The sequence below is a fragment of the Mytilus galloprovincialis genome, chromosome 8 (genome assembly GCF_965363235.1).
Source record: "Mytilus galloprovincialis chromosome 8, xbMytGall1.hap1.1, whole genome shotgun sequence".
In the NCBI taxonomy this organism is placed as follows: domain Eukaryota; kingdom Metazoa; phylum Mollusca; class Bivalvia; order Mytilida; family Mytilidae; genus Mytilus; species Mytilus galloprovincialis.
The window spans coordinates 88453286-88468900 of record NC_134845.1 but is presented as its reverse complement, the minus strand read 5'-3'; the positions used below and the strand labels follow the sequence as shown (position 1 = coordinate 88468900).

The window sequence follows — 15615 nt, the reverse complement described above, 5'->3', positions numbered from 1 at the left end:
AATGATTTTACTTGAAATCATTAATAATACACTAGGTAATAAATATTGATAAATAAGCACAAAATGTAGAATATAAAAAGTATATACACATTGGATTCAATACAATATACAAATTGATAAATGCATATCTGGTACCTGAGCACACATACATAAGGGTCATATAAGTTATAATAGTTATAGTATACAATATACAGTCTGCCAATTCGTTTATAACCTTTTAACCTTTTACGAATGACCGAATTACAGCTTACAACATTATGCATATTTTTAAGTTATAAGGAGGTTCGCTAGAAACTTCAAATAAAAAAAAATATGATGCATTTGTAACATAACGGCTAGTTTTTATTATAAAAGTTAATATGGACATATTTTTTTTCTGCAGAAAATTCTTTTATTTTTCCAAATTTAAAAGAAGTTTACCTTTTTTTAATTGTTGGCCGGGAAATGTTTCTCTCTAGATTTTTCCTAAATTTAACATTGGCAACATCTGTCTTTTTAAAAGACAATGAAAAAATAACAAGGATTTAATCAGATTTTCAAATAAATTAATGCCCATATATATAACGATATGTGATACAATTATAAAATAAAAAGTAAGAGTAAATCTGCAAAATTTTGTATGGCATTACATGGATAAAACTAGAGAATTCCAATGATGGACATAAAAAAGTAAAACACATGAGAAGCGATCTTCCATAACTGGTTATATTGTTTGTGATTTATGAAATCAACAAAAAAAGTAAAAGTTCTTGGAAGAGCTTTTACCAAAGTGTCTTGAAATACTTTTTCGTCCTTTATTTTTTTCTCCTCGCCGCCTCAGCACTTCTCAATAATTCTGGAGCTGCAAAAGAGTAACATGTGATTCACTATACAATGTACATGTATTACACAGTGACGGTAGAACATTAATGTTGGTATGGACAAACATGTTTAAAATTGATTAAGGGGAAAGAAAAACCCACTGAAAGAAACAAGATTTATTATTCATTGTTTCAGCCAATTGAAGTATATAAACAATTAAAAACCAATTCTTCAGAGAACAATTGAAGGTCTTTCCACCTCGATAATAAGAATGAAATTTAAAAAACGATGTGAGAAAATGTTGATATATTGTGGTAAATAAAGCTGATAAAAAAATAAGATTAATAGGTTTATGCAGAAGACTTAATTGTTTTATAATGAACCAGAAAGAATTTTTAGCAAAGGTCAAAATCTAGAATGTCAAATTGACCTTTCACCTTGACCTCAATTTTGAGTTCTTAGGTCAGTGATCTCAAATCAAAAGACCGCAGGTCAATCACTTGTATGGTAGTGGAGAAATACTGATTTCAAATACATAAGGGGAGAAGACTCCTATAAGGATTAACCAAAACACTTCGACTGAAATAGGTTGAAGTTGCGCCTTATTGTAAACAGTAAATTGGCAAACACATCATATCATTAACTGTAACAGTTTCTTTTGAATAACGATAACAAGCAAAATTCAAAATTTTATAACATGACCTTGACCTTTGACCTTGACCTCAATTTCAAGGTCATAGGTCAGTGATCTCAAATCGGAAGGCCCGAGGTCAATCACTTGTATGGTTATGGAGAAATACTGATTTCAAATACAAAAGGGGAGAAAACTCCTTTAAGGGTTAACCAAAACTCTTTGACTTAAATAGGTTGAAGTTGCGCCTTTTTGTAAACAGTTATTTGGCAAACACATCATATCATTTACTGTCACAGTTTCTTTGGAATAACGATAACAAGCAAAATTCAAAATTTATTACATGACATTGACCTTTGACCTTGACCTCAATTTCCTTCAAATGGACCAAGGACTTCATTTCTAAAGACTGTAGGCCTCTACGACTTATAACGTATGAATTTATCCAACAAATTACCTATCTTAAATTTTCAAAGGGAAATAACTCCCATAAGATGTCTTCCGATCCCTCAAGTCAAAATTAACCAAATCATTCTTAAGAGTAGACGAACAATTTGGTGAAAACAGTTTGCTAAAATCTTTTACGGTTTTAGAGATATAGCGATAACAAGAAAAGGGGGACGTGGGGAGATAACTCCTATAAGAATAAGTGTTCGGTCACACAGGGTGAGTTATGAAACCCCCATTACTGTACAACATCATTGGCCAAAAATCCATTCGATATGTTGTAAGACAAAAAAGCATCTCAGACGGCAGAAGAAAAAAAAAAATAATCAGAAGAAAAACAAAAGGTCTTTCCACGAAAAGTGGAAAGACCTAATAACGTAAATTAATTGCAAAGCCCTGTATAGATACATTTATATTTATTTTTTTGGGGTATAAAACTAGATCTTTAAAATAAAATTAAATACATGTGTTAATCAATACAATTGTTGGTTACGACATTTTTATGTTTTATGTTCTATTTAAAAGCATTATTCTGCTTTTGAAAGAGATACAACAACAAATAATTTGTCGTTAAATTGTCAGTTTTATTTTTGATGGAACATCGTAAATGTATCTTGTAAAATCAGCAGAGTGAAACTGATGTACAACCAATTGTGAAACATACATGTAGTACAGGAAGTCTTGTGTTTACCCCCCCCCCCCCTCCCCCATTTTCCATTCAAAGTTTAGTTTTACACCCGTTAGAAAATGAAACCAAAGAGATATTCACATTAGTATAAAAATACTACAGCGTACTATGCAATAGCATCATCATTCTAGTTAAATATATATATTGATTCTGTTGCTTTAAATATCTTTAAAAACTTGTGCATATCCACCCCTCCCACAACCTCTCACCCTACCCCTAATTGGGAAAATGATACTTACGTAATGGTTGTGGTGTCAATGCTAAAATTATAATAACACATTATATTAATTCAAGCTTTCTATATCTTTTAATTAAAAAAAAAAAAAAAAATCTTCAACTCTATGTTTCAAGCTGCATGTGCATCAATTAATAAACATGCAATGTATACTGTTTCTCCAGTTTACTTTCGATTCTAATATTACGTGCTTCTTTCGCTTTGAGAACTAACCCATGCTCTAAATCCAATAAAATTTGTTTGCATATGCGTATATTGACTTCTTCAGAATAATGAATTTTATCAAATTAGCATGCACTTAATATATTTCCCTAACTTTAAAACACTTTCAAACTCTTGAATGGTGCACATGATGTAACTAATTCATTTATTATGACTCAAACTTATTAAAAACCGATCTCTCATCGCTCCCGTTTTCTGATATGTCTCGTGGGAGACATCCCACGCGACATATCAGAAAACGGGAGCGATAAGAGATCGGTTTTTAATTAGATTGATTATGACTGTAATGTGTTGCATTCCGAAATTGACATACATGTATTTGACCTAGATACGACAACCGTTCATGCTGGCTGTTCAAACTCCTAGCTCCCTCTAAAAAATCACAGTTCCAGCCGTTTGCTTCTTTACAAACAAAGAAGGGAGGTTCATAGAAGAGCCTACTCAAACCCTTTTACACTAAGTCTTATACTTATCGGACATAGACACTACCTTAATTGTCCTATTCAGAATCGAAATAATTGATGCAAGCTATACTTTATTGTAGTTTTAACATGGGTAGGCATTATATTCGTGCTATTTTAGCCCTCACTATCACTCGGGTAAAAATAATCACGAATATAATGCCTACCCATGTTAAAACTACAATAAAGTATAGCTTTCATTAGTTAGATGTATTTCTTAATTCCATATAAGTTTGTAAACTTGATTTGTCTTCTAAATCGATTTATTGAATGGGAACGCCGGTAAACTACATTATCGGTTACCTTATTTATAACAAGACTAGCAGAGATTTAAAAGTCACAATTGATCCGCAATATCTGAAATTAACACAAAATGCCACAAAGGGTATACATGTACATGTGGAAACACATATTCTGTAGTTTTTCAATCAATAACATATTGGGTGTGAGTGATCATTATACTGTCTATTTGTCACAACCTACTGGGGACATATGCATCCTTTGTAATAGATTCAACTTTTTCACCGCCCTGCATCAGTTAACTTATGTTTACTATACGGTGTGTTTGCTCTGATCTCAATCCAAGTTTAGTTAATGGCATCTGGCTGTCTTTTCAGTCATATTGATTTGTGTGTAATAAAACTTAATTACTACTTGTTATGTCTGACATTGGTATTATAATGTTACCTTTTCAAAAGTTGTGTTTCTGTATGGTAGTGCAGATTTTGTTGTCGAAATGTCTAACCTCAAATACAAGCTATACATATGAAATGAATTTTATTTTCTTCAAGAATATAAAAAAACAAAGGAAATAAAATAGAGTATGGGTGTGGGGAATGTGTCAAAGAGACAACAATCCGACCAAAAAGTACAAAAATAAACAGCCTATGGGTCCTCAACACAGCGCGAAAATCAAGCACCCGGATGCGGACTTCATGCTAGTTGATAAAACTACAAATATTATGAAACTTACGTTTGTTTAATGCCTTCGTCTGAACATCAACATCATCTTCCTTTATTATTGACATTTTACCACTATTCACTTTTACCACTGCTTTCTTTCTATTCTTCAAATTGATAATTACTGTACAAGTCGTACTGTCCATGTTGATTGTTCTTGTATCATTTATTTTGTTGATAGTCTGCGCCTCCTGTTCCGCGTGAGATATCTGCATCCTTTCCTTTCTTGATTTCTTTTTTATATACCCCATGCATATAATACATAGTATAACAATTAAGAAGATGAATGCCAGGCCACCAAATATGGATCCCACTGCAATAGCACGCCTACAATGTTAACATGCGTGTTATAAAAGAAATATTTTAATAATTAGATTTAAGATTACATATTCGAATAAGAAATGAATCCGACGAGCCCACATTTTCATCGGATGATTTCGGAAAATTTCTTCGGAAAATGCCTGTACCAAGTCTGCAATTTGAAAGTTGTTTTTCCATTTCTTCTGTTAGTTGATTAAGTTCAACGTTCGAATTTATTTTCCTGGACAGCGGTTTCTTCATATTTACATTAGTCTAAGAGTTCAGTGTTCTTGTACCATTTTTGAAAATTTTCTTATATGTTTGTTATTCTTGCGTTTTTTTTTTTATAGAAACACATACACATTTTCCCAAATGGTCCCTCTACATCAAAATGGTTCAAAGGCTGACTTTTCAAATACACTTTCGATCAATCGATTTTTAATTCATCTTTGATCTACATTTTCCCTTCACTTTTATTAAAAGTTATACATTCATTTCTGCCCAAATTATCGGTAAATTTCTAGTTTACAAATTTTCATCGCGGTCGTGATATTCTTTGGTCTTTAGTTTTCTTTATAGCGTTTTGTTGACTTGATTGTCGTTTGCTGGTTTTTTTGTTGGTTTTTTTTTTTTGCCTTGTTGATGTCAGTTTTTAATGTTACGTTCCTTTGACATCTTCCATTTTTTCTCAAGTTCTTAATGTTTACAGTTCAAAAACAATCACACGAATCTGCATAACCTATGTATATACATGAACATGTATTTGAAAAAAAAATGATGTGTTCACATTCTTTATTGAAAAGACTTTATTTTTTTTAAGAAATAATTGATGCAAGCTATAATGCTTTATTGTAGTTTTTACATGGGTAGGTATTATATTCGTGATTATTTTTGCCTGAACGATAGCGACGTTAAAACTACAATAAGTATACATGTAGCTTTCATCAATTATTTCGATTCTGATTAGGACATTTACGGTAATTTTCTATGTCCGATGTGTATAAGTGTAAAACGTTTGTGTAGGCTCTTCCATGAACCTCCTTTTTTTGTTTGTAAAGAAGCAAACGACTGGAACTATAATTTTTCACAGCCAGCATGAATGGTTGTCGTATCTAGGTTATATATGTCAATTTCGATATGCAACACATATTACAGTCATAATAAATGAATTAAGTAACAGTATGTGCATCATTTAAGAGTTTGGAAGTGTTTTAAGTTAATGAAATTTATTATTCTGCAGTAGCCAATTTACGCATGTGCAACAGTTTTTTTTTTGGATTAAGAGTATTGGTTCAGTCACATTTAGCGAAATATCAAGTCATATTAGAATATACTAATATTTTAGCGACTGTTTAAAGATTGGTTTTTAAACTTAATATGCTTCGATGTTGCTATTTAATGGTATATGATACTATCTATATACGTGTACATTTACTTATCTGCACAGCAACTGTTTCCACAACAGCCATATTCGCAAAATACTGTGCAATATTCAGAGGTAGCTACTTCTACAAAGAAAATGTCGTCTGCTTTATTGACATTCTTGTACAATCACAACAATATCATATTATTTTTCAATTCTTTATTACTTTGAGCAAATGATGCTTATCAGTACAAATGTAATATATATGCAAATACAATATATCATAAATAAATACATACATAACTGATAAATGAATACATCCGAGAAGAATAATAAACTATATTAAGTATTGGTAATTGGTAACATGTCTGTTCTACGTTTAAATGCATGGAAAAGAAATTTACATTTTATTAATGACATATGTTATATCCTATACTCGATACTTAGTTGACACGCCAAGTAAGACTTTTTAAAAATGTCCCCACAGGATTACAGCCTGCAAGACGACTTTACATTATTTTGATACCAAGTCGAGATGACCCGTTTTTTTGTTCTAACATTCATGGTGTTTTAAATGCGTTAGAGAAAATCTGCACAGCATATATTTTGATATATTTTTTTTTAGCCAACATGATGTGAAATCTATACATGTATAGAAATGGACTCTTGTTGGCAAGCGCGGTGTTATGGGTACATGTAGAGTTGTTATATAAATTTAACCGTAAGCCGTCATTTTTCTCGTTTGAATTGTTTTACATTTGTCATTTCATGGTCTTTTATAGCTGACTATGCGGTATTGGTTTTGCTAATTGATGAAGGCCGTTGAGTGAGTGACCTATAGTTGCACACTTATATGTCATTATTTTATTCACTGGTGGAGAGTTGTCTCATTGGTAATAATTCCACATATTCTTATCTTTATAATTAGTTTACAACTTAGGGTCCTGAATTGAATATCCATGTAATATTTGCCGCTGAATGTCGGACATGTTTCAATCAATTAACTTTTAATGACCAGACAGGGTGAACGTAGCAGATGTCATAATCAAAATTGAATGTAGTATGCATGGATGGATACCATATAGATGGCATAAGTTTAACAAGTAGAACAATCGGGATTTCAGGTACCGAGGTCTGGAATATATTTACTGCTAAGATTGATTTTGCATTTAGATCTCAGCAATGGATTAAACCAGCCAAACTCGAGTATACTAAAAAAAACTTTTTAAAACTAGATTACCTTTCTTTAATGCATTAAATTCTTTGTGAAACCTTAATATGCCATGTGGAAGCCGAAATGTTGATGTTTTTGTATTTTTCAATGACAATTTGAGGCAAATTTGATAGTAGCTCAGTAAGATTTCTTTTCCCGTTATATTAATCAAATGTGGCTACTAGCGAGTGGCCGCTAACTTGATTCTTTAGTTTTTACATTTTTTTGTTATTAACCCGTATTGAAAGACTTCATTATAGACACTTCTTTCCTGACACGTCTGTGAAAGGGGGTTCAAATGTTCGAAACGACTAGTCTCCCCCCCACCCCCCTCCCCCCCAAAAAATAAAAATAAATAACCGTATCATTTTAAGTCTTAAGCGCCCACTGTAGCGTATTATATAATCCAGCATAAGCAATGCAAGCAAGTGATAGGAGCTGCATACAATGTTTGAACCTTTGATTAGTGCTTAAAAATTAAGTACAGCGAAAACAAACAATGTTCCGTTGCTTCAAGAACTTTTGGTAAAGATTTCGATTTGTCAATTTATATACCTTATTCCTTATTTACGGATAATTTGTGATTTTATAAATGAATTTCCCAAATAAGGCATGTCATTTCTTGCACATGAATACAACACAATACTACCTATGAAATATAATCTGTATATATGTGTTAAGAATCATTTGAAAAGGTTACCTAATTAAAAAGATTATATCAAAACGTAGGTAATACTTACCACTAGAAATTCCAAGAAAAACCGCTAGTTTAAGAGCATTTAGTCCATAGCGTGTACTCATTTTTATATAAAAATAATCTTGTCATTTATGTACATTATTCCATTCAATGCTAAGAGTGTCCATATTTATAAATAACGGTTGTTTATCAGTATGCATTTGAAACAAATTGTGTATTGAATTGTAAGATGATATCATTTAAATGCCTGCGTAGTTACACAAATATTGAAGTGCATTTACATGTTTCTTCGTACATTGCCATGTGAAATATATTTTACAATTATTATACTAGCAGTTTAAGATCGATGACTTAATTACAACTGCAGGCGCGGATCCAGCCATTTTAAAAAGGGGGGGTTCCCAACCCAGAGTAAAGGAGGGGGGGGGGTCCAACTATATGCTGCCATTCAAATGCATTGATCGGCCAAAAAAATGGGGTCCAACCCCCGGAACCCCCCCCCCCCCCCCCCCCCCCTGGATCCGCCACTGAACTGTAGTTACTTTTTCCAATGATAAGAAAAGATTCGATCGATTGCTCGTTATGGACCTGCACTTTCATCTTTTGTTGCTTGAAACCGATTTTTTTTCTCTACTCGACCTATCTCTTTTTGTAGTTATTTTCCTTTGAGATAACTAATAAATATGTTCAGATAAACATTTCGCCAACGTTCATAAAAAACACACAAGATAAAAACAATTTTGAAACTCAATGTTTATAATTTTACTCTGTGATTTCAATGTATAACTTGTTTTTAGAAAAATATACAATTATATACTTATTGAGAAATAACACTCCTAATACACGTTCATGTACTAAGTATTTTCATTTTTACCAAATCGATTTCTATTATAATATGTGCTTGTTTAGCTCTTTTTGTCTTGAACTAGCGTGAAATATTAGCCACTGGACATTACGCAAATAACACTCAATGAATCTTATCTCGTTGGATAAGTTTAATACACATCATCTTGCATGAAATACTTGCCGCTGGACGTTGAATATCAACTATTCAACTAAAGGATATCACTATCCACCGGGGTTGATTACGACATCGAAATAATTAATAGAATTCTGCAATATTTTGCACCCCCCTCCCATTCAACATGTTTTACTTCCCTTGACAATAAATGTAAGCAGAATAATTGTTTTTAAAAGATAAATTCAATATTTTCAACAATTCAAAATAGAATTGAAACAAGAGTATTGCACATTCTTTTACAATAAGCGGACATGTGTAAATCTATCTACGAGGTATTTAAACTATAAAGATATTGAATGGTGTCTTTGTTCAATTATCGGAAAATGTTATGCACTTTAAATATACTTTTTTGAATTGTTAAGGTGTATACACACGGTCGATCTATATAATTGCATGTATTTAAAATGACAGTTATTTTTGACATATTTTTAGCAAAAATATAATGTAGACAAATTCACTCTAAGCTTGTTTACTTGAAGATGGAACTTTATTCAAATTTATTGTCAAATATTATTGGGATAGGACTTATATTTGTATATTCTGTTATAACAGGTAAGTAATAACGAACCCGGAAGTCGGAAATACAATATGTTTACCTTAACAACATATCAAGAGAAAAAGGGGGAGGGCATCTTCAATCGCCAACAAACAATGTATTGTCCCTTTTCGATTATCCTAAAGATGCACGCATCACACACGTATATATACATGACGTGTACTATGAATTTAAATACACTCTTGTACTAAAGTATAGCATTGGCAAACATCCAAAATCAAGATACAAGACTTCAAATTTTGCATCAATTCCGAAAAGAGCATGCCATGTATATTGAAAAGCATTTACTGCTGATTCAGATGTGAAGCTTTCGTTTTTTCATTGATGAACTGCATGTACCACTTCAATCACCCCCTTTTCCACACATGACGCGGAATGTTGATCCCGAATTTTGAAAAAGGGGTTTCCCAAACTAGACAGTCCATGATTGGAGTGGGACATGTTTTTGCATTGACCATACACATAGGACCACCTGGTCTCCCCATTAATCCCTCCTTTCTGTCCCTTTTTTTCAGATTGTTGATACATGTACATGTATATCATGGAATGAAGGTACTATTAGTTACTGGTCATACTGAACAACTGATCAGTACACGTCATGTACAATAAACACTATGGATAAAAGGGGTTCAACATTAAGAGCACATCGACTTTAAACTGGTTTCTTTAAAACTTGAAGATCGTGAACAGTTTGTTATGTAACTACACATTCTCGTACATGATTGACATACATCTTGCATCTATAATACTAAAATAACGAGGTCCAATTTGTCAGCCATTCATCAGGTAAAAACGGCAAATCAAAGAATTCCACTTTATATATAGCTAATATAGGACATTGGTGTTGATTAAAAATTACACCACTCCAGACCCTTTTGTTGTTCACAGTAATTAATATTGCCAATAATTAACAAGTTCCGGGTCGAGTCCGATACCGATACCAATAGTAATATATTCACCTGTTACCTATTACATTATCTGTACGTTCCGCATCTAACAGGCGCACCACCATACGGTGTATTTAGGATTTTGCTACAGTATATACACGGGTCATAACCACAGGGTTGACACTACTAAATTCAACCATTGTCACATTGTTCCCTATGGTAGTATTTTAATCAGTATGTTCACCTGTTACCTGTTACCTTATCTGTACGTTCCGCATCTAATAGGCGCACCACCATACGGTGTATTTAGGATTTTGCTATATACACGGGTCATAACCACAGGGTTGACACTACTAAATTCAATCATTGTCACATTGTTCCCTATTGTAGTATTTTAATCAGTATGACTTTCTAAGATGACAATACGAATACTAAAAATCTGGACTTAAATTAAGGTGTATAGGTACAGTTTTCTATTTGTTAGCCGGCATGACGTAAACCATCGAATCAAAGAATTAAACTTTATTTATAACTAATATAGGACAATGCTGTTGATTAAAAAATACTTCATTCCAGGCACTTTTGTTTTTCAAATAATTAATATTACCAATAATTGATAAGTTCCAGGTCGACGGGTTCAAACAGAAAGCTTTTTAAAGCAGAGAAAACTGTGCATCTTATAATCGGCATTACTTTATAAGATACTACGCAAAGTTGTATACTTTAATTCAGTCACAGACCTGCGATATCACGGGTGTGTTCTAGTTTTTGTTAAGACAAACCCTTGTGACATTCCGCACTCTGGACATTCGGATGTGTTTGGGATTAACTATCCTTTGATAGCTTTACCCTCTGCTTTTATTTATCCGTTAGTGCACTAACAAAAGACATAACATAATTTACAAAAAAATCAAGGAAATAAAGAATTACTTAAGGACTTGACTACTTTGAAAAGAGGGTTGTTTACCTAACCTAATGATGACTTCACGGTTCAGCTAACAAGCAAGCTAACCAAGGATTCTAACTTTCCCTACACACTCACCGAAATCGGCTGTAATGATGGTCTTAGTATACGTCTTTAGATTTGATAGAATATGGGTTATCAGTTCAGTGTTAATAGGTGTCAGTCATTTTTTATATCGTAGATACTATTTTTTTTTAAATTGTACGTGTACTACATAATTTAATATTATTTCATTTATATTATTTTTTAGTTAAGTTTGACGTTCATTTTCACTAAACAAGTACACACTTTTATTTTGGACCAGCGGAGGCTGACCTCCGGGTTCAGGTTTTTCACGTTGTGTTGAAATACAATTGTTAGCCTTCGGCTTTTATTTGCACTTTAGTCGAGCTGTAACAGTTGTCTCTTCGACATATTCCCTATTTCCATCCTCATTTTTATTAAATAGGTAAATGGATTCATCCTATTTAATTGATTTTGAGTTCTTGTCTCTTTATTTTCTTAAGTGCGAAATATATTCTGCCTGTAATTTTTGGATTATTTCTTAATTGATAAATATTCTTATTATAGGTGCTGATGCTGCATCATACTGCCCTGTCAGTTCTTATGCCCAGTCCTGTGAGCATGGCTGCTGTGGAAATGGATGCTGTGTCAACAAGTATATATTACAAGAATACAAGAATAACATTTTTAATATTTAAGGTGGTACCTAACACCTGAACTAAAATTAATTTGGCTCGTTTAATTTTCTTTAAATTTTGACAAAGTATTTAGTTTGACCCTTTGACAAAAATATAAAAATTTCAAAAACTTTGAACCAACCGTTTAATCAGAAAAATTACACTGGTTATATAGCAGTTTGACAAAAACTTATTTTGATCATTGAGAAGCTTGATATTCCCTTAACACTACAACGTCATTAAAACGTTCTGCTGATTTTACAGAGTTATCTCCCTGTAGTGTTAGGTACCACCTTAAGCTTGTTATGGGGTTAAAGTAAAAGTGAAATGATATGATATCTCAATGATTTACAAAGTTAAGATTTTGCTTTTCTATTATTTATGACAACAACATATTGACTTACCAAGATATTGTAATGGGTGGCAACACCTATATTAAATCAATCATTCAATCAATTGGTTTTCCTGCTGCACACCGAAAAATGTTTGGGGCGGATCAATGGTTCGTGGAAAAAAAAGTATCCGTTATTATGGTAATACGCAACTGTTTTGTACGAATTTATACTAAATGATATTTTTTTCCAATTAAAAAGGGGGACATACCCCTTTTTAAAATTCGTCATTCAAACACTTTTAATTTCTTTCTCTTTCAGGGTATCTTTAGCTTTAGGTTTGATATTTGGACTGATTGGTTTAATACTACTGTGCAGTGGATTTGCAATATGTTTTGTACAGTACTTATATAGGAGAAAGAAGAAAACAGCAACTAAAGATAGCTATGCACAAACTGGAGGTAAGAATTATAGATCAATATATTTCGATAACATTTTTTTGTTTGCAGTATCTAATTTCACATATTGTATAAATGTTAAAACAATGGAAGGACACAATTCTCAGAAAGCCAGGCATAATGTTGACAGTAAAGGGACAACTGATAACTGATTTTTTAAATCCATAGTCTATCTCCTATAAAAAATATATTGTATTTCGTAAATAGTTCGGGGGGGGGGGGCGGATGTGAACGGGTAAATGTTATAAATCACGTTTAAAACAAATTTCACAATCAGATGTGAACATTTCAAACAGAACATAATGGCCGATACTTTAAAATACTCTTTCTTTTGCACGTATTGATGCTATAAATCTTAAACTATTTTATTCGTCCCATATCGTACACCTAGTTCTTTTGTATATCTGTGTGGTGACATTGATAGGTGGCTAGAAATCAGTAATTCTAATTTTAATTTTAAACGACAATCATCCTTACCACACACATCTTCGAATATAGACTGTCCTTATGCAAATTGAAACATAAGCTCCATCCGAACAGTTGGAATAACAGTTTTAAATCATATCAAAATCACACATCGTGAACATTAAAACCTGTATAATCATATATATTTTTCTCTATTTAGTGACAACTATGAGTGAACACTAGACTATGATCACTTTTGAGTGCGTGCAGTTATATTTTGTTTAAACTTTATTGATCGTGTAGCCATTTTGAAATGCTACTTGCACTCAGAATATTTTAAAACGATTTTAAATTTTCAGAAAACGTGGATTTAGTTTTGAAAATGCAAATTACAACTGTTGGAATATATCATAATGTTTTAATGAAACTACAAAGGCTACGATTATCATAATCTAAGGACTTTCTAAATTCATATTCAGGTGTTCAGCAAAAACAGAAAATGTAGAAAAACAACACACGCACATTCAGTAAATGTCTATATACTATTTTTCAGATCCAACTAGTGGAACTGTAATGAAACCTACGCCAATACCACCAATATGTAAGTACAACAAGTAAAAGCTTCTCTTAAAAGCTTGTGTGACATCAACAACTTACTTTTTTGGCGTCTTTTCTTGATTAAATTTTGTAAATCTTGTTTAATAGAATAAGTTCGTTAACGCTTTATTATAGACTTCAATCAAATAATTCTATATCAATGCTATTTTAAATGTAACTACTAGTTTGCTCTGGATATAGGTCTTCTTCTTTTTACAATGTACGTCATAAAAAATATTACCAGGTATTTTAAAGCTCTTTTTAAGTAAATATCATATACAATGTATGTGCGACGTAGAGCAATCGCCAATCAATTATTTCAACCATTTTGTGAGGTTAGAGCAGTTCTTTTGTTCATTTTGTTTTGTTTTACAACATTTTACATGTTTAACGTGTTCATGAAATAAGTTATAAATATAATGACCGTTTATATTTATTATTACATTGGATATAAAATAACAAAAGGGATTTTAAATATTTAATTGTTACAGTACTTCTACGTTAACCCACAATTTATCATCATAAGGCTATCCAAGGTACACACACATACACGCGTATGCAGCAAACAAATCATTTACTAGACAAATAATATACCAACATACATTATCAATTGAGTGCATTGTGTCATTAGAAAAATCGTCTGCTGCAGGATTCGTTATTAAAAAAAATGTAGCATTAGACAAGTATCGGATCGTTGATTTACCAAACATTGAATTTGTCTTGATTTTTTTTCAGTTTTAAGACACAAGAAAACAGGTGAGTAACCGTTCAATTTACATTTACATTCTTTTATATCAAGGGAAATATTTTTTATGAAACTAGATAAAGAATTATCCCATCGATTCTATTTACTGCAATTATACATTCATTTTTCAGCCAATACCGGTCTTTTTGATATATCATGGTGCTACCAACTATTAAGAAATGAATTTTTTTTGTACAGCAATACCATCATTATTTCTTACTTTCGAAATTTATCTTATATGCCGTACATTGTTTTTCAGATGCAGAAAAAAAGAAAATAGAAGAAGTTAAGATATCATTAGACAACGTGGAAGAGAAAAAAGAAGGCAAAGACGCGAAAAAAGCAACATGATCATTCCGAACAATTCGCTTTAGCTTAGACAGAACATTTTACTTTCCTTCTACATTTTGTACCTTCATGATAAACATCGAATTCATTATCAAATATTATATTTCATGCCTTACATTTATATTTTACCAATAAATTAAAAAAAATCTAACGAGTGATTGTTGTACAATTGTTATTTTAATAACAAATAGTTGTTATCTAAGTCTAAAAAGGTATTTAAAAAAGATTACCTGATAAATAAAAAAAATTGAATTAAATAAGCATACAAAATAAATCACAAAAATACTGAACTCCGAGGAAAATTTAAAACGGAAATTTCCTAATTAGATGTCAAAATAAAAAAACTCAAACACATCAAACGAATTGATAACAATGTGTGTTCACATGCCTGCTGGTACTGATAAATGAAATGGAAGGTTGAGCTGGTTTTTTTTAAATGGCCATGTAATTTTTGTTCAATAATGACCTTGTTAACCTTTTTTTTAATTAATGGAGAATTTGATTTTGGACAAGATCTATAATACCAATATCAGCTTCAAATAGCGATGATAATTTAATATATGAATTTATACATTATAAGTTTGTTAAATATTTGACCGTTCAT

General features: G+C 31.9%; 1 protein-coding gene and 1 long non-coding RNA gene across 2 annotated transcripts; one reads left to right on the top strand and one right to left on the bottom strand.

Moving 5' to 3' along the window:
• Positions 1-8228, bottom strand: LOC143042774 (uncharacterized). Its single transcript, XR_012968115.1, has 5 exons — positions 8062-8228; positions 6181-6253; positions 4459-4772; positions 2807-2827; positions 1-841 (listed from the first exon to the last, which is right to left on the bottom strand). It is a non-coding gene; the product is annotated as an uncharacterized LOC143042774 (long non-coding RNA).
• Positions 8229-9353: 1125 nt separating this feature from the next.
• On the top strand, positions 9354-15166 carry LOC143042771 (uncharacterized). The gene is made up of 6 exons (XM_076215234.1): positions 9354-9591; positions 12017-12104; positions 12780-12919; positions 13875-13922; positions 14654-14674; positions 14923-15166. Exons 1-6 carry the CDS (start codon positions 9519-9521, stop codon positions 15012-15014), a joined length of 462 nt encoding a protein of 153 aa, XP_076071349.1. The 5' UTR covers positions 9354-9518; the 3' UTR covers positions 15015-15166.
• The last annotated feature ends 449 nt before the right edge of the window (positions 15167-15615 follow it).

Bases quoted from the DNA above. Each gene is read 5' to 3' on its own strand.
- LOC143042771 (XM_076215234.1), top strand. From the start codon at position 9,519: ATGGAACTTTATTCAAATTTATTGTCAAATATTATTGGGATAGGACTT. The intron at 12,105-12,779 runs GTATATATTACA...TTTCTCTTTCAG, and splicing joins AATGGATGCTGTGTCAACAA to GGTATCTTTAGCTTTAGGTT. The intron at 14,675-14,922 runs GTGAGTAACCGT...ATTGTTTTTCAG, and splicing joins TTTAAGACACAAGAAAACAG to ATGCAGAAAAAAAGAAAATA.